Here is a 20,000-nt window from a genome sequence, read left to right as displayed (position 1 = left end):
TATATATATTAAAAGATATTATAAGTTAATTAATAATCATAATTTCATGAATTAATTTAATAACTATATGGGCTTGTACTTAATTACATGAAATTAAAAAAAAATAGTTAAGTTCCAATATTATTCTAATCACACACTTTCCTTTTAAGTATATATATTATAATTAATAATTTTATAAATTATAATTTTTATAACATTAAAACAAAATAAAAAATAAATATGTTTATATTAAAAGTATATATATTCAAAATAAATAAAATAATAATTATATTATTTATAAATTAACATAATATATAAAATATATATATTAAAAGACATAATTGAGTTTAGGTATCGGATACTTAAGAGGTGACAGTTGAACCCATCTCAAACTCGATTATAAAATATCCTAATCCTTTATAACCGAGTCGGATACCCACATTGCCATCCCTATTTTTTACCAATCCTTTTGTTCATTAAGATACAAGCTCATTTGCAGACTTAACACAAGCAACCAAACCAACAAATGTTTTCTGGTTTCCAAAATAATCATGGTTTTTGATCCAATACAAAGTTAGAAAAAAAGGTTGTTCTAGTGGTAACTTAGTCAGGTGCTTTGTCCACATTTTAGGCTTACTCGTGCCAATTTCTAGGGATTGGTGTGGAGCTTAGTTATAATACAACTTCATTGTGGTTTCTCCATCACCACAATTGAAAGTGGAAGGTGAGCGAAAGTGAAAAGTGAATATATACAATGAAAACGACGGAGAACAAAGAGAAGAATATATAAATATAGTGCAAAGTTTGATTAATTAATTCTCTGTCTTTGTAACTTTTTCTTTGTGGTAGTTTAAATTTTGGTGTTGGCATTTCTTGCTCTTCTTTCCCTTTTTCCTGACGCTGTTTCTGTTTTTAAAAGATTTTTTTTTATGATCAATGAAATCTCATTTAATTTTTTAAAAAAATGATTAATTTTCTAAGGAAAAAGAAGGTAAGAGTAGCCACTCAAATCATGATGGTAATTAGTCACTCGAAAATTAAATTAGATTTGATCGTTTTTGTATGAATGGGAGATTCTTTTTAATAAATTAGATAATAAGGTAAAAAAAAAAGAGAAAAGTGAAGAGTAATAAATTTTTTGTTTGTTTTTTTTTTATGATGTTTTTGCTTTAACATTGATAAGTTATGGAAAAATTGTGGTACATGTGTTTGGAACTTGAAAAATTAAAAGAAAGAAAAGAATATTCACATGTTTAAGTAAATCAACACTAATCCAATTATTAAAACGATAATCATAAACCTTACATTTTAAACAAATCAAAAGGATAATGTTTTTGTTATTGTTGTTATACATACACACACTATATCTTGTTCTAATTTATTGAGGATATAGTAATTTTCCAGATAGTTCAATTAGCACTCTAACAAATTTGACTTAAAACAACACATTTTTAAAATGGGCTTTTAAAAATATTTTTAATAATACTTTTTTTATATTTTTAAAAACATTTTTAAATCTAATTTCATTAAATAAATTTTTAACTGCATTATGAATAAAATGTAACAATAAAAATTATATACACTAGTAAATATTACATTTTTCATATTATCACTAAATGTGAGACAAGTGAAGTTAAAAGTTTAAATAATTGCACTTTTTAAAATTTTATTATAAAAAAATCGTCCAAAAAAGTATGATTAAAATTTAATTATTTTATAGTGTAGCTTTCAAAAAATATTTTCATTGACATTAATTAAAATTATAAAAAAAACAAATATATAAAAATTAAATGATTCGATAATTTAAAAGTATACAATAAATCGATGGAATTAAATTTCATAAAAATTAATCATACCTTGTGTTGAACTGGCCGGCATAAAATATCAAAATGTTGGTTAAGCCAAAAGCCAGTAATCATTGACCAGAGTCGACCTCATCACAATAGTCTCCTGGTGTCATATCATGACCTAAAGATTTTGCAATCATTAAATTGAATCACGCAAGAGTTATAAGCATTAATTCATTTCTAGTATGTATAATGTGTTCAAGAGTCATAAGCATTAATTCATTTCTAGTATATATAATGTGTGACATCATTTATTTTAGAGTAAAATATTCTTATTTTTAAAATTTTAATTAACATTTTTAAAAAAATTATTAATTTTTGAGATAGAAATTTTATCTCAAAAATATAAACACCTTTAACCAACGTTATAAAAATATTAAAATATTTTTTTATTAATTTTAAAAATTATTATTATATTTTTTAAAAAAAGAAAATAAGGAAAATTGATAGCATCAATCAATGCTCTCTTTTTTAATTAAAAAATTAATTAAAAAATTTATAAAATTTTATAATAATAATTTTTAAAATTAATAAAAAAATAAAATAATCATTTTAATACTATCACATCATTAAATCAATGAAAACATTAACAATTAACTAACGACTAGCCCTATATATATATTATATTAATTAAATACTAATTCTGCAACCCCAAACTGTCAAAAACCTAAAAAACGAAACAAAACATGATTAATTTCTATTCCAACAAAAAGATACAACGCATCCAACATTAAAGAAAAACACTGTATCAACAACAGGTTTCAAACATAATTAACACCCATTTATCAAGAGAACAGGCATACTTAATTAATAATTAATACAAGATTTTTTTATTTTTTTGTCATTTTTTAAAAATAATTTGTAGGGGGGAAGTTCATCATCAGCTGATCCTGGGGGAGGTCGGAGCAGAAGCGTCTGTGGTTCAGACAAGGACAATGAAATTCGAAGATATACAGGGTAGGTGCTATCAGCAAATATTTGATAGATGATATATATTTGTTTATAGTACATATGACCTAACAAACAATAGCTCAAACTTCAAGGAGATGCTGTACCTCCATCTCAGTGGCTAAAGTCAAGTCTTTGTCTACCATTAAGAGCTAAATTATTTGTTAATTTAGAGCCAAAATATAATTTTATGAATTAGAGTGCAACTTTGATTGTGTTCCCCTTTATGGTTCAACTAGCTGTACCCAAATATAGATTTTGCTGATGGAAGGATAGCATGCGCAGTTTTAGTGCTCAAAATCCTATATCTAGTCAAACCCAGCTGCCCGAGTTTCAGTACACATAAACAGAGAGCCTCTCCTTCATGAACCAACAGAAGTTTTAGAAAAGATATAGATATAATCAAGGGAGGGAGACAAGACTTATAGACTTGTGGTGTTAAATTGAATGAAATAGGACAGATTGCTAGTATTGGTTCATTAGGTCATTGTTTCTAGTGGCTAAGAAGAAGCATGATTAATCTGAGTAAGGGGTCTTAATATCAATAATTAGTTTCTTTATAATCCCATCATTGGCCAAAATCTGACCTAATTCATCATATATACAATGAAATCAATGTTACCAGCAATCCATTAGTAAATTCCTGTTGAGCAAGGTTTATTTTCTCATAGTTATGATTTCAGTGACATAATCCACCATAATCTGAGGAGAGAGAAAAAGGTTCCTTTGAAATATTTTGACTTGACAGACACAAAATTTGTTTGACAGGTTGATAAGCGAATTTGACGATTGAAACTATATCAGTTAAAAGAGAAAGGCCTTTCCCTCATGCCTCATGCTGAAAACAGGTGGATGGACAAAATTAAAAAGGAAGCATCAAATGGGAGTATATTAGAAGGAAAATTCCTTCATGTCTGGGGCACCACACTGCTGCCGCAGCCAATGAAATTTTAGAAATGTGCTTATAAACATGGATTAAATCAGGTCATTGTCTGCCTCAATCAGATGATGATGCATCATCAAATCTCTTATATGAATGGATATTCCCATTAAGTTGGTAATGACGTTGATGTTTTCAGAAAATCAAATAAGTGGAGTCTGACTCTTCGGGAGCGGACTAAATGAGACTCCCCCTATTATTTTACTTGGTCTATAAAAGCTGTGAGATGACCATGGCTGTAGCTGATAAGCCACCCTTTCTATATAATAAAAAATTAGAACTGCCTTTTAGCTTGGAAAACGTGTGTGTATGTAAGAAAATCAAAGTAGGATTGAACGGTTTCGTCATATTGATAAGTTAGTGCATGGTCTGAATACGAGCAATTGCATTTCACTATCAGATTTCGGCCTTGGGGTGTTACTGTGAAATGAACTCTTGCTGTGGTGTCGGGGAGTGAAGGAATGAATGTTTTTGACATGGAAAAGTTTCACCCACTAACTTGATTGCCTTTGTTTTGCCAACTGTATTGGTGGATTTGTGCTGGAACTTTGTGAACCAAAAAAACACACTTGTGTTGAGAGAAATGCCACTACCCCGGCCATGGACTGTGACAGACTTCTTTGTCATTTACCTCTCTATGCAGTGCTAATGGTGCCCCCACGCATTTTAAGAAAATGGGTCTCTAAAAAAGTTTGTCTGTTTTCTCTTTTCCTTTTGGCATTGCTTAAGAGGTATGTTAGGTCGTGGTTAACAGTTGTTTTCCTAGGAACAACTTCTCTTCTTTCTTTTTTTCCCAAAAATAAATTATATGTACCCTTTTTATGAACAAAAAGTTTCAAGCAATTAGGGAAAAGATTAGTACTTATATTGGAGTTTATGGAATCAGGGAAAACATGGCCGAAGTTGAACATAAAAATCCTTATCGTGAGCTGTAAATCTCCATGGGATCGATTGGTGTTCAAAACAAGTTGAGTGGCTCAAATCATTATCATGAGCTGTTGTGGAATTTGAGATTGACCAAGAAATCAATTAATGCTGTAGTATTTAGTAAGTTGACTTGAATTAATTCTTTGTCAAAATCTGAAACAAGGAAACGGCTGGTGAGGAAGAGAGTTTAATCCTAGAATTAAAATGTGCCTTAAATCTGAGCATTCTACATTATCTAAAGATGAAATTGGGGAAATCCCATCAAGTAGAAAACTGAATTACATTTTGCTAAAAGAACATATATATTCATGCAGATTGCACTTTGTACAACAATAGACTTTACAACTACGAACCAAAGGGCAGCTTCTTTCACTTCTTGTCTGTTACAAAAATCTAAGAGAATATTCTTTTTCTTAGCAAAGATCCATCTTCTGTACAGCCTGAAATAAAAATCTGATTTCATTGGATTTTTCTCAAACTCTGCATCTGGACACATCCTATCAGTAATTTACACTATGCTAAAGCTGTAGTGTTCACCCTCTAGAAGGTTTAAAACCCACATATATTTAGCCTATAAAATAGAAAAAGTAAATCAATTGGCAGGATTTGTATGATGTATCAAATTCCAAAGAGAAGAGAGCCAATATGAACAGAAACATAAGGCCCTCTAGCTACTATTGAGAGATCCTTATTCTTGGTAAAAATGCTAGTTGGTGTGGCATTTTATTTTGGGTGAGGTCTCATTGATCCTCTCCTAATTATTGAGGTATTTAATGCTTAAATTCTGACAGCATAGTCAAGCAAAAGAAAGTGGAAGATGATTAATTTGGAATCTTACAACCAAAAAAAAAGAGATGAATTTTCAAATGGTTGTAACAGTTTGAAAATTACTTTCTCCTAATTTAATAAAATATGTTAATATTGATGCACTTTCATGCATACTCTACTATTCATCTTTTTCAAAGAACTTGCCATGCGATTTAATTTTCTTTTTTTGAAAAAAAAAATCATTTAAGCTAGTTTAATGTGTACTTTTTTGTATTATTAAAGATGGAGGATGTTTTTCTATGTCAGCAACTAAGGGAAGAATCCTAAGTGAAAAACGACATAATCCATGTCCTTTGCTCTTCTTAGTCTAAGATAGACGTGCATGGGGTTACAGTGGCCATAAATATTATTGATGTAGAATTAAATCTGTAAAAAGCAGCTTAATTAAAGTCGAGTAAGCAATCTAGGATCCTTGGTATTCCTCAATCCATATATAATATATGCTATTTTTATTCTCAGTCAGAAAAATAATTTATTAATATTAAAAACATGATACAATCTTTGATATCTTAAAGAATTGGGATAATCGGATGTGTAAATGGGTAAATAAAACAAGGCACAAATACAAAAAATCGTACACTACATCTCAACAAATTAACAATTTTCACTCTCTATTATTATCAAGAATAAAATATTTTAAATTTATCGGCACTAAATTTGATTAAAAAATTTACAAAAATGTTAGTTTCTCTAAAATTATGCACAAACACAACATCTCTCATGAATTTTTTTTTTAACCTATCAATTGATCCCACGATTTTACATTTGAATTGCACATCCAATAAAACAAACAAAAATCCAATAGATAGAAGAATTTAGAAATATTATTTACTATTATTTGAGTTGTTTCTTAATTCGATCGTTCTATCAAAAATATATAAGAAAATAAAGATGGCCACACGAAATCTGGTGGATAATATTTGTTAATTCCTTTATTCATCGATCTTCATGGCATATTTCTGGATAAAGAACTCTGTAATAATGCAGTGGAAAAGAATAAATAAGGATTAGTTAAGCAGCATATTAAGGATGTCAGGAGAATGTCTGATTAGCAAGTTGAGGGACCAAAGTCTTAAAGAAGTTGTATTATTAGCATATAATTCAACAAAATGTATTTCACTTTAAGAGAGGTATCAAAATTTTGCATGTCCTTGTTCCCACTAAGGGGAGAAACTACAATAGCTGGGGGATGGTTTTGGGAATCATATCCTTCATAATAATTGAGAGGTAAAGATAAAAAGAAAGCTGTTTCGATGCACACAAAAACATGTGACTAATAATTAATTCACTGATTCCAACCTAGAAACTGTATATATGGATTGTTACTTTGTGCAGAATCAACTTCTTATTCCTAAGGGTGAGGCTAAACCTATAGCTACTTTACACTTTAGAAAACCTCATGTTTACACAGATAAACACTTGAAAAAAATTTTCACCAACTACATATTCTTCATATGGGATTTATTCGTTGTTAACCTAAAGTTTCTGCTTAATTTGGAGATTAATTAGCATATGATTGTGAAATTAACGCAAAATAATTGAGATTAAGATAATGATGATAATCAAAATGAGGCATGAATTTAAGCATATATAATGATGGTTTGGACAAGAGAAACTGAATTTTTCTTCCTTCTAATTTTGGAGTTGAAAAAATGCGTATCAAGTCAAGCCAAAGAGTTTTTGCATAAGTGTATCAACCCAAAACACTCAAAATTCTTGGGAAAGCATTTAGGGTAACTGTCTCAAATCTGTCAATGTCAAATCAAACCCAATGATAAACACAGCATGGATATTGGGAGAGGGACCCCAAAAACCCCTATATTCTTCATCAATCTGGAATATTGCAGAAAAATGATATCTTAACCCCAGAAGAAAAAAAAAAAAAGGAAAAAAAAAATTCACCTTCACATCACTGTCTGAGTCCAAACATGTTGCATCTTATAATATTTTTTCTGATGATTTGGCCATGTGGGCGTCCCCTCTTTGTCCATACAAATCTCCACCGTTCGTATCACCTTCCCACCCTCTATTTATTAACCCTCCCCTCCACGCTCTTCTCCCAATCTCCCCTAGTCATCTCCTCTCCTGTCTTCTTCACAGCCTTCCCCTGCTCTCACCTTCTGCATTACACCATAAATTTTCTCTTTTTCTCAAGAAACATCAATGGCTTGCTTAGAGGTGTGTAAGGAGGTCAGTAAGGGGCTAAGGGCTCCTGTTCTCTTCTCTATACTACAAAAATCATTGAGCTGTTTTCCTCAACTTATCTGACTATATATATATATATATATATATATATATTTCTCAACCATCATTGTTCCATTGTCTTCGAAGAAAGAAATTTTGAAGTTTTCCGTCTCTTCTTTCTCTTTTTCTTTCCTTTTTTCTTATGTTCTTCATCTTTTGGTAGGTAAAAGATAAGCAACAAAATAAAGAAAACATATAATACTCTGATGCAAAGCAATGATGGATGCATTCATGCAATGTTAATATTACTATCCTTTTCGTGTGATTCTTGAATATTGATACTATGATAATGGATATGATTTATTGACTCCACCTTTTCTTTACAAAAAAATCAAAAGCAGGGGAAGTTGAAAGAGGATCAAGGAGCATGCACTCAAGATGGAACTATCGATTGGCATGGCCGCCCTGCAATCAAAGCAAAATCAGGACAATGGACTGCTGGAATTATCATTCTCTGTAAGCTCCCCAAATTTTCACTACTAAATAAATAGATAATCCAATGATGAATATCATTCATTAGACTTCATTTAAATCCTTCCAAGTCAGCATAATTTACAAATTTCTCCCACATTAGTTTCTTCCTTCCTTTCTTTCTTATACCCTTTTTCCCATTCTTTTCTTTAATGATAAACATAAGGCTTGGCCACTTTCCAAAGATCTTTCACTGCTTTTGATCTCACTTGGATACATGGGTCCAATATATCCATACTGGGGCAAATCTCCATCTTAATTATTCTATCTTTTTGCTTGCTCCCAACGCACTAAAAGAATATACATCACATTTACAAAGTTTTCCTTATCATACCCTTCAAACCATGTGTTAAAACAGTACCAAAAATGTATATAATTCACCGTTGGAAGGGATATGAGAAAGAGGAACTATCTGTGACAGAGCTTCTTTAGGATAAGCTATCAAAAAGGGCTGGAGAGAAGTGAGAGAGGGAGGCGGAGTTTTTCTTCTCAGTTTCCAGAAAGGGGGAAAAAGACAATAGGAATGAAGAAACGTGTAAGGTTTGGAACTGAAAATCCAAAAACAAGTGTTTAAGCTGGTTGCATGTTTCCATGAGCAAAAGGGGGTTAGCAGTTTGCTTTGGGTTTTGCCACTTTTTGCTGAATTCCCTCGACTAGACGACATGCCCAACGGAAAACAAAACCACTGAGAGAGGGCATGCAATTAAGGCAAAGACGTGCCTGGCACGTAAACAACCCTCCTGCTTTTGCATGACGTGGGTTCTTGCCACGTGTCCTCTATCAATAATAACATACAAAATTAGGGAAAAAAAAAGTTTTCCAATTTCCACACGGTTGAATCTCTAATGCCTACAAAAAGAGAAAAAAAAATCATATTTAGGTGTAAAAGAATTAAAAAAGAAAAATACAACTTATTAAGTATTAGCTAGGGTAGGCAATTAATATGCTAGCGCTCGAATAACTTTTGGCGTCCTAATTACTTTAATCTTAGTCTTTCATTTTATTGATGTGGAATGCATGTGTTAAAGTCGAGTAATTAGACATTAATTAGAGCTTATTCATGCAGTTAAGCTTTTACTAGAATCCTTTCGTGTAAATGATTTTTTTTCCTTTCATGCAAATGATTACATAATGGACTTTACTCATATAAAAAAATCAAGCATGAAATGAAAACATATATATTAGTTCGGGATTTATGTTTCATACATTGTTAATAAATAAATTCTATATATTATCATTAAATCAAATATTATCATTGCGTTAATAACAAAATTATAATTTTAAAAAAATTTATTTAAAAAGATTGTTTAAATTTTTAGTTTTTACATAGTTATGAAGCGATTAAGTGATAAAATATAAATGGTGTACACTAACATCACATTAAATATGAAACCGAGCTACAACACCTACAGCAAAAGGCAGGCCCGTTTCTTAACCATGTTGCCCACTGATTATATTAGGTTAATGACTTGACAAATTAGTTGAAATAATACTAGTGGAAGAACCAATTAAGAAAGAGACCTAACCGTATATATAAAGATTGAACATGGACACGTTGCCAGTAGCTATTGCTCTTCCTTGTTTTTCTTTCTTTGGTTTCATGGAATAAATATTTTACTTTAGCTCAGATTTGATTTTTGGAGCCAGATGGCAGTCTACATGCTCCCAATTAGTGTACTTTTCAAGTTGCTAAATTTGTGATATCAATGCACATGAATGGTGAAAATTATACCAAAGAAGCTCCGATCCAACCCTTAAAAGACCATGACATTCAAGAATGATTTTTACATAAGAGAGGGATGAGTTCATCAATTTGCACATGCAAAGAAAACGATAGGTTACTCAAGAGTTGGGTGTTTGATCTTGACTAATATAGATTCTGGTGGTGAGATGCGACTATTATTGAATGCTAGAAGAGTATTTGAAAGCAACCTTTAGAAGATTCGTACGGTTTTAGGTTTCCTTCCTTAACCTAACTAGGTATCCTGAGGGAACCTTCCTCATGATCTTGATGTGAAAGCCTCTTACTCTCTCACGACTACCAGTATTATCTTAGTACCTTGTAAAATATCAAGGTTTTTTTTCTTTTTTTTTTGGGGACGAATGTCTCATTAATGTTTTTTTTTTTTTCAATGAATTTAACCAGTGAACCAAGGTCTGGCTACCCTAGCTTTCTTCGGGGTCGGCGTGAACTTGGTGCTTTTCCTGACAAGAGTGTTGCGGCAAAACAATGCTGATGCTGCTAACAATGTTAGCAAATGGACTGGAACTGTCTACATCTTTTCCCTGGTTGGTGCTTTTCTCAGTGATTCCTACTGGGGAAGATACAAAACGTGCGCCATCTTTCAAGTCATCTTTGTTATAGTAAGCAACTTATCTCTCAACCTTTCATCATTTCTATTCAAGGGCTGCATAAACTTAAAAGAGTAGAAAACAGAGTAAAATCATTTGGTCATGATCTTGCTACTGCATTCTAATTGTGTATACCTACATTTGTCTCGAATGGCAGGGTTTGGTTTCGCTATCGCTATCATCATACCTTTTCTTGATCAGACCAAGAGGCTGCGGTAATCAAGAAAATCCATGTGGTTCACATTCGGGCTTGGACATTACGCTATTTTACCTTTCCATCTACCTAGTTGCACTAGGAAATGGAGGGTATCAGCCTAACATTGCTACATTTGGGGCTGATCAGTTTGATGAGGAAGACCCCAAGGAAGGGCACTCCAAGGTGGCCTTTTTTAGCTACTTCTACCTAGCTTTGAACCTGGGCTCCCTTTTCTCCAACACCATTTTAGGGTACTTTGAGGATGAAGGGATGTGGGCACTTGGATTCTGGGCGTCCGCAGGCTCTGCTCTTGCAGCACTTGGTTTGTTTCTGGCAGGAACAACCAGGTACAGGCACTTCAAGCCCAGCGGAAATCCTCTCTCCAGGTTCTTTCAAGTCATTCTAGCTGCAACAAAGAAATGCAGCATTGATTTGCCACCAGACGCAGACGACTTGTATGATGTGGATGGAAATGATTCTTCCATGAATGGCAACAGAAAGATTCTCCACACCAATGAATTCAAGTAAATTTTAAAACATAAGCCATGTTTGGAAATAAACCAAATGCAAGATTATATAGATTATACATAATGCTAATTATTAATTAATCTTGTGTAGGTTCCTGGACAGAGCAGCGTACATAACTACAAGGGATGTTGATGACCAGAAGAAGGGCATTTACAGCCCATGGCGTCTCTGCCCTGTTACACAAGTAGAAGAAGTCAAATGCATACTAAGACTACTCCCAATTTGGCTCTGCACCATAATTTACTCGGTGGTCTTCACACAAATGGCCTCTCTCTTTGTTGAACAAGGTGCTGCAATGAAAACTACCATCTCAAACTTCCGGATCCCTCCAGCAAGCATGTCCAGCTTTGACATTCTCAGCGTGGCACTTTTCATATTTCTTTACCGGCGAGTTCTTGATCCCCTGGTGGGAAGGATAAGAAGGAAGGATTCCAGGGGACTTACCGAACTTCAAAGGATGGGCATTGGCCTTGTTATAGCAATATTGGCAATGGTTTCAGCTGGAATTGTGGAATGTTACAGACTAAAGTATGCCAACAGAGACTGCACGCATTGCGAAGGCTCAAGCTCCTTAAGCATCTTTTGGCAAGTCCCCCAATACGCATTTGTAGGAGCATCTGAAGTTTTTATGTATGTTGGCCAGCTGGAGTTCTTCAATGCACAAGCGCCAGATGGGTTGAAAAGCTTTGGCAGTGCCCTTTGCATGACATCGATCTCGCTAGGGAACTATGTTAGTAGCTTGCTTGTGACCATGGTGATGAAGATCTCAACCGAAGATCACATGCCAGGATGGATCCCAGGCAATCTCAACAAAGGTCACCTAGATAGGTTTTACTTCCTCTTAGCTGGCCTGACAACAATTGACTTGCTTGTCTATATAGCATGTGCCCGTTGGTACAAGTGTATCAAGCTGGAAGGAAAAACTGCAGCAAACGATGAGCACGGTAGCTTTAAAGTGTGATGTATATCCCATGCCAAAACGCATAATAACAGTATATATTAAAACAATAATCAGAGACTGGGTACAGGGATAGTCACCAGCACTTTGTTGAGAGTTTATGTCTAAAGAAAAGTGGGTATTCTGAGAGAGAAACCGTTTTTCCTCTCAACTCTCTTAAATCCCATCACTTAACACAGTTTTTCTGTCCTAGATGTTGAGTCAGAGAGCACATCAAGGCGGGAATTAAATTATGTGCTCCAAGGCTGTTCAGTTCTAACTGGATAATTGTATCTCTTCGTAAATTGCTAGATGTTCTCAGCAGAAGAGAGTTAACTCTCTTGGACATCAATGAAAGTGCCCTTCTCCTTCTAGATATAACTTCTATCAAACGCTTTTCAAACCTACATTATTTGGCATCAATTAGCACTAACAAATTAATTACCAGGAAAGTTTTGTTTGATAAACAAATGAAGAGCAATTCATGGTCACAAAAGCTTGGTTATAGAAATTATGCTGGATGTCAGCACAGAAAACATTGGCAGCAAGTGCATCCACAGGTGAGTTTCAATCGTAAATGACTCATAAATTGTGACCCAATGAAGGTAGCGATAAGGACAGTTCAATTGGGTTTTCCTACCTCAGAAGAATGTCCTGATACGAAGCCATAGCACAAAGATGCAGAGTCATGAGAGGCAGAGTTCGACTTCCAAGGTTACTTTCTATATTAGGATACCTTCAAGTAGTTCAGACATCCAACAGAAATAAGGGAGAGAAGTTGTTCTGGCTTTTGTGGAACTGGAGCAGGGAAGTGCTATTCTAAGGATTCAGGTCAAGCATGAACTCATCAAGTTTATCATAACATGTTACCTAAGTGAGCACTCGTCTGTTACCATAACCAGAATGCAATAGGATGCCTTTGCCACATCTGAATTCTTTTATCAACCAAAATTTCCTTCAGATGAAACATTTCAGTGAATAACTAGATTTTGTGCTTTCAATTTCCTTTACCCAAAAAGAAATTCTGATTATTACTTGGACAAAGTTACAACATTGTATACAAAAGCTAAAACCAAAACCATGTCCATTGTGTATTACCTACTCCTTAGTAACTTCTATCACAAGAAAAAGTGTCTTCACTCTTCCAAACATAGAATTATGCTTGGACTTTTCGAACTTGGATGTGATGGGTTGATTCCCGACGCCAGATCGGTTGCGCTCCACTTTGGACTAGAGTAACATGCTCTCCCTCCTTCACCAAATTCTTGTCCTAAAGCATTGACAAATTGTATGAGAAAAATGTTTAACCATGTAAAGTAATGATCAATAGGAAAACCACTCAATGGCTGTGTATTAGTGGCAAAGGCTCTGGTTGACAAAATACAAATCTCACTGCAGTTTTAGTCCATCTGTGAAGGGCATGAAAACTCATACCATTCATTCTTGAACCACTGGCCTTTTACCTCTTTACTCTCAGGTATGTCTTAGCCCATACTAAGGGATAGCCAGCTCATCGCCTGCATGTCTTGTTTTGACTAAGCCCCCTAAATTGGCTCCACAACAGCTAGAAACTATTCTAGGGTGCCAGGTAGGATAGCCATCCATTAATCCTACCCTCAAGATGGAAAATATTTTCTTCAATAAAAAGGCACTTTTAAGTACTAACCATTAACAGCTTGAGTGCTCGGGAGAAGGTCTCCTCTGCATCATCTGAAAACTGCATATATATGGGCATGACCCCTTGATAAAGTGCCAGTCTCTGCTTAATCCTTTCCCTGCCAAGAATGAAAATTATTGCACAAAATTGAGAACAGGGATGGAAACAAGTTCTAAATGATTATCAATTAGAAAATCTTTGACCATATCTGCAGTTAATCTGGCAAGAGATTGTCAGGAATAATTTCCATAAGGCAGTTTTACCAAACTTGAACACTAGCATTTTGTTGCACAACAATGTATATGATGCAAACAAACATGATACAAAAATTATTCACCAAGCACAAAGTACATCAAAAACCAAATCCAAATAATAGGAAAAGAGTAGTTTATGTTGTACAGCTACTGTAACTCACTCATTCGTGAAGGCAAAGATTGATGAGGAAGGACGGTAATGACTTAATAGTATAGCCATGGATCCTGTCCTTGTAAAGACAATGATTGGCGTGTTAAGGGTGTTGGCCATAGTTGTGGAATGGAAAGCAAACATTTCGCCCATATGACTCTACAAAAGAATGCCCTCAATGTGGTCAGATTAGAGAAGGATTTTGACAAACAAGGGATTAGAGATAATGAAAAGTAAAAGAACTAGAAAGGGTAAAATCTTTCAGCTCTCTTCAGCCCTATGTCATATACCCCTATAATCTACAGGCAACATGAAAACACACACAACCTTGCATGACATGTAGCCGATTCCAAAGACTGATTACCTTGTAAGCATTAAAACGAACTGGAGGCATAATGCTGACTGGAAGACTTGACTCGGTCCTCAACGCCACACTGTGCATAACTTTAACAGCTTTAATTGGATACCTTCAGTTGATGTCATGAATGATAAAATTAGTTACTAAATTTTAGAGATGTAGAAACCAAAAAACAATATCATGAGGTAAATGTTAGATTAAGTTATCTAAAAAGAAACAAGATCAACAAATATTATAATCTAACATGAATGGACCAGCTAATGTCAACACAGAAATTGAAGCAATTGAGGCCCTGCATTCTTAATGATGATAAATCAGAGCATTCGGATGACCAGGTCATCTAAAATCTGCCAGATGGCTTCTCACTGGAGCTTTGCCCATGTAAGGCCAAATATTCCGATATGTTCATGCTATTTAAAAGCCGTCAAACAAAATGATGAACCTTGGATATACAAGGAACAATAAATATGGAATATAATACACTAGTCCACAACATAATGAAGGCATCCACAATTCTTGCAGAAGCAGGTAATCCTACTAGCATCTAACAATTAACTGATATTTCAGCTTGCAACTTCCTAAACTTATTACTGGTACCTCTATTCTAACACACCTCTATTCTAATACAAATAAATGAGGGGCAAAAAAATGGAAGAGTTTTAAATATAGTATATCCTGGAAATATATGCAAAGACCGATGAGTTTAACAACTTTTAGTCAAGTTAACTCACTTTCCATGTGCAGTTTCTCCAGAAAGCATAATTGCATCAGCACCTTCTCGAACAGCAATTGCGATGTCAGAAACTTCAGCTCTTGTTGGTGTAGGATGATTAATCATGCTTTCAAGCATATTTGTTGCCACTATTACAGGTTTATGCATACTACGACACCTTCTAATGATGTCTTCCTGTTAGAGTGACAACAATACAAGCTGTTATGTATGGAAATGGAAAATGATATTAATCCTAGAATCTAAACTTTACTTGTCTGGGCTGGACATAATAGCGCTATTGTCTATGACTCTGTAAGCCCCTCAAAAACAAATTATACAAATGGTTCTAAAGCCATTTAATGGTTTCAAAATCTACCTCATTGTATGATTCATGATTTTTTCTTTAATAGACCTGAAATTCAAAATGATCATTTTATTTGTTTACTAAGTTTACCATTGATCAACCTGACAGTCATACCCTGTTACATACTTAACTTGATCCTTCCAAAAATTTCTCAATTCCTGAGAGTATTGTGTTGACAACATTTTAACATTCAAACAATAGCACTTCATTCAAATTTTTTTTTTTTGAAAAAAAAATGATAATTGCATTTCTGTTAGACCTATATTCTCATATAGAGCAAAAAGGTGACACATATCAACACTTAAAATTACCTGCAATAAAGGGACCTCCTCAATTGGAAGTTCAGCTCCAAGGTCTCCACGAGCAACCATTGCCTATAATGTTCATGAGAACAGTCAAGTTTCAATTGAGAATCATACAGACATCATTCGTCCTCATAATGCTTTTGGAGACTATAAACAAATTCCAGAGAAAGCAAGAATATCAAAACAAACCCCATCAGAAGCAGAAATTATTGAGTGAAGATTTGGTATAGAATCAGCACTTTCAATTTTCACAATAACGTGAATGTCTGCATTGCAGCCTACAAGAGAGGTGGTGACAATACAGTTAGAAATGAAGAAAGCACAATTTATGTACACCCTTCATAATTTAACTGGAAACTACAAAAAGCCTTACCTTCCAGATAATCCTTCAACTCATGGACCACTCTAGCATCCTTCACAAAAGAAACAGCATAAAAATCAACTTGGTTGTCCACCCCAAATTTGATATCTTCCCAATCTTTGTCTGTAAACATGAGGTCACCATTCAAAATTTTGATTAACAAACAATACCAAACAAAACAGAACATGTTTAAGGAAGTAAAACTTCAAAGCAACACCATTACATCTAAAACAGAAAATAACCTGTTATTGATGGCAGAGTTGCACTTTTTCCACGCACATTTAAATGGCGCCTTGATTTTAGTTCTCCGCCATCAACTACTACACACTTAACCAAATCCTTTGTCTTTGCCTTCACAGCTAACGACATCATTCCACCTGGCATGTAAAGACACAGAGCAACTCATTAAGTTACATGTACGAGTAAAAACCTGACAAAAATGTGTTTTTGATTAGTGAATACTTACTAGATACACTCCTTTGGATAGAAGTTTAATTACAATGCTTAATAAAGAGAAACATATCATGACAACAATTTTAACGACATAACCAATTTGTCAGGTTTTTTCAAAGTACTCATACATTAAATACACAACCAACAAACAGAAAGACGACATAAAAAAGATCATGTCTATTCCAAGAGGAAAACGATAATAAAACAATTGATGGCATCTTCGAGAAGAACAATTCATAGCATTTATTTCAATTGGTTCTAACTATACTGCCATACATTCAAAACAAAGATTCTATAACAAAAGACAAATCCCAACTTACACACACAATCTAACTCATGCACCAATTAGGGGCACCAAAATGGAATCTATTCTCACCATCTACCAATAGTATGTCTCCAACCTCCACATCGTTCACAAAGCCGTCATAGTTTACGCTAACAGTATTTTCTGAGCTAACTCCTCTTTTGATGGTGAAATTAAACTCTTGTCCCTCTTTAAGCTGTATTGGTTGGGGCACATCGCCACTTCTAACCTCAGGACCCTATATAAACAACAAATCAACCTTATCCCAATTAATGGCCAAAAAAGCTTTAATTCCCAATGTACAAATGGAAAACAAAATAGATAGTTGGAAACCAAAACAGCTAATTAAAGTTGGGTTTTGCTAAAACTTTCCTTAAATGCCATGGTTAATGTTACTTTTTAAAGAAAGAGTATCATCGCTCAATGCATTGGGAATAACTATATTAACCGTAGATTGCTTCATTTAACATGAAAATATGTCTATAAATGGATCGAATACTGAGGCAATGATTAATAACTTAATCGATACCTTAGTGTCCAACATAATGGCAATGACTTTGTCTTCAAATTGAGCATTGTATTCCTTAACGAGATCAATGGTTTTCTGATGAGAAGAATGATCTCCGTGGGACATATTCAATCGAGCCACATTCATTCCAGCCTCAGCCAGTTTCCATATCATTTCACGTGAGCTCGTCGAAGGACCGATTGTGCAAACAATCTTGGTTTTCCTCCGAGAACTCGAGTTCATTTTCACTTGGCCTAAAGCCCCGACGTTTAAGAGCTCAACCGTCGGGTTCAGCTTGTCCTGAAAAATTAAACAATTGAAAACAACATCCAAAAAAGAAGTGAAAAAAAGTGGTAAGGAAAAAGAAAAGGTAACTGACGGCGTTTAAACGGCCGTTTGAGGAGGTAAGAGTGTCGGTTTGAGCTGGAGTGATCTTCATGGATCTGATAGAAAAACTTGCATCTGCTTCACGGAAAAAGAGACGTCGTTTAGTCCGATGAATCCCGGATTCGAACAGAGAATGATCGGTAACGTTGCGGACAGACGATAAATCGGCGGCGGCGATGGAGGCAGCGTCGGTTAAAGAAGTAATCGTCGCCATTTGGAATTTGTTTGTGTTGTTCGGTTTGGAAATGGAACAGAAGAAGAAGAAGAAGAAACTGAACTCCTGAGAAAAGAGAGAGAGAGAGAGGAAAGTGACAGGTGGAGATTTTTAAGCAGACAAAAATGCCAGGAGCAGAGTGTTTGGCTGCTAACACACACACTTGCTCTCTCCAGATGCAAGACAGTTACGACTTAGGACTCGTTCTTCTCTGGTAAGTGTTTGAGGCGGGGAACATAAAAAACCAGCAAAGTGAGTCCCACTCGCGTCTCGAACTCCTTTTATGAAGAAATTAATTCCTTTCCCCTCACATTAAAGTGAAAACATCATTTGCATTTTTATACTTTGTAATGTCAAAAAGTTCAAATAAATCATACAAAGTAATTAGTGTTGCGTACGCTCGCTACGGAGCGAGTGGCTACAAGATTACTGGGGTGCCACGCGGCCACACCCTTGGGCACGGAGATTCTTTCTCTCCTCCCTATGAATCAAAGGAGAAAAATATCGTTACACACTATCTGCTTTACAACTCTATACGCAATGGCCGCTCGATCTTTGCCACATCTACCGGGCCTCCATCGAACGGATCAAATTCCAATACGTAACAACGTCAGTATGATATATCGGAGAGGGAACCCCTCATCTGGAAAGACAGAGAAGCTACTAAGTAATAGACACGTGGCCTTCAGCTGAAGCGAGTCCCATCTTTATCGGTATTCACTTCAGTACACTCAAGAGTCAGGTGTTATTTGGGACGCCAACACTGGGGATATTCTTCGCGTAAAGCGTTATTGGTCACGCGTTCCACGTCCTTTCACAATTAGCCAATAAAAAAGAAATATGAAAAATCATTTTTCACATATCATATTTATTTATTATATTTTTAAATTATCATTTTAAATATTTATTAATAATAAATATTTACTTAGGCCCACCGGGAAGCCTGGAAGGTGTATATTTTCACAGTAGTATTTCTAGTACCTAGGCCCACTTGGAAACCTGGAAGGTGTATATTTTCCCATAAGCATTTCAAGTCCTAGAGGACCACAAGAAATCAAGCGGATACCCAGGGAGTCACCAATATCCTTAATCTCCATCTGCTCTTCTCCCATGCTTAGCAGAGAAAATTGTACCTGGAATTGGGGTCGTTCTTGATGTAAGCCTTGGAATCACATCAACAACCAAAAGGAATTCTTAGTAGTAGCTACATGTTCAGGCATGGGATACATCAAAGTATTCTGTTTTAGTTAGATAGTTTGCCATTGAGGCTTAGCTTGGGTGGCAGTTTTGAGTTCAAAATCTAAGAGATTAAACATTACTGCTCTCTTCTTGTACACAAACCAAAAATAGAGCAGTGTCTAGATATCATCCATGCACTAAACTTATTGACATCCGTGATAAACTCAGCCATGTCCTCTATTAAGCATGAATATGCTGTCTGCAAATAGCTACCCACATATTTATAACTAATTAATTAACTGTTTCTACAAAATTTTGAATCAAATGAACAAAACGAAATAAAACCGCAAGCTTGAATCACGTTCTTCACTGAAACACCTAAACCCACTTATCCGTTTTTCTCTGTCATTTAACATCCTTTAGTGCTGGGATTTTGGAGGAGAAGGGAGGCAAAACGAGCCCAGACACTCATTATTCATGTCTTTAAATGTGGCTATCTTTCTTACTGGAGGCTTTAGGTAGTTGCGCATATGCATCCACTAGAAGCCGTGGCCATCAAGGAGATTAGAAACTCCAAAACATAGGGTTGGAATAGA

The 20,000-nt window shown here is 34.8% G+C and overlaps 3 protein-coding genes across 6 annotated transcripts in view; 2 read left to right on the top strand and 1 right to left on the bottom strand.

Moving 5' to 3' along the window:
* Window positions 1-2,787, top strand: part of LOC110423309 (7,8-epoxymelianol synthase CYP88A108-like) — a 5,215-nt gene extending 2,428 nt beyond the window's left edge. The window contains exon 7 of the mRNA XM_089784919.1: window positions 2,692-2,787. Coding sequence (XP_089641045.1) covers window positions 2,692-2,787 — 96 coding nt within the window. The remainder of the gene's footprint in view (window positions 1-2,691) is intronic.
* A 4,733-nt stretch (window positions 2,788-7,520) lies between these two features.
* On the top strand, window positions 7,521-12,578 carry NRT1.5 (nitrate transporter 1.5). 3 transcript variants are annotated; one of them, XM_021420772.2, is made up of 5 exons: window positions 7,521-7,659; window positions 8,052-8,169; window positions 10,331-10,548; window positions 10,694-11,256; window positions 11,351-12,578. In XM_021420772.2, the coding sequence occupies exons 1-5, from the start codon at window positions 7,633-7,635 to the stop codon at window positions 12,219-12,221; spliced, it is 1,797 nt and encodes a 598-aa protein (XP_021276447.1). In that variant the 5' UTR covers window positions 7,521-7,632; the 3' UTR covers window positions 12,222-12,578. The 3 variants fall into 3 exon arrangements, with proteins under 3 accessions (XP_021276447.1, XP_021276463.1, XP_021276455.1); XM_021420788.2 differs by having other exon boundaries at window positions 7,529-7,647; window positions 8,055-8,169; XM_021420780.2 differs by having other exon boundaries at window positions 7,536-7,659; window positions 8,055-8,169.
* On the bottom strand, window positions 12,048-18,478 carry PKP3 (plastidial pyruvate kinase 3). Of its 2 annotated transcripts, XR_002444703.2 has the most exons (13): window positions 18,004-18,478; window positions 17,646-17,924; window positions 17,189-17,354; window positions 16,602-16,736; window positions 16,372-16,482; window positions 16,188-16,276; window positions 16,005-16,067; window positions 15,349-15,524; window positions 14,624-14,726; window positions 14,270-14,418; window positions 13,864-13,972; window positions 13,296-13,467; window positions 12,048-12,183 (listed from the first exon to the last, which is right to left on the bottom strand). XR_002444703.2 is itself a non-coding variant. In XM_021420800.2 (12 exons), the coding sequence occupies exons 1-12, from the start codon at window positions 18,223-18,225 to the stop codon at window positions 13,354-13,356; spliced, it is 1,716 nt and encodes a 571-aa protein (XP_021276475.1). In that variant the 5' UTR covers window positions 18,226-18,478; the 3' UTR covers window positions 13,199-13,353. The 2 variants fall into 2 exon arrangements, 1 of the variants encoding a protein (XP_021276475.1); XM_021420800.2 differs by lacking the exon at window positions 12,048-12,183 and having other exon boundaries at window positions 13,199-13,467.
* Between the last annotated feature and the right edge of the window lie 1,522 nt (window positions 18,479-20,000).

This window comes from Theobroma umbraticum, unplaced genomic scaffold (genome assembly GCF_002168275.2).
Source record: "Theobroma umbraticum cultivar Fairchild unplaced genomic scaffold, ASM216827v3 scaffold_30.0, whole genome shotgun sequence".
NCBI lineage: Eukaryota > Viridiplantae > Streptophyta > Magnoliopsida > Malvales > Malvaceae > Theobroma > Theobroma umbraticum.
The sequence above is the reverse complement of the archived record's forward strand: the minus strand, read 5'-3'. Positions and strand labels throughout refer to the sequence as shown.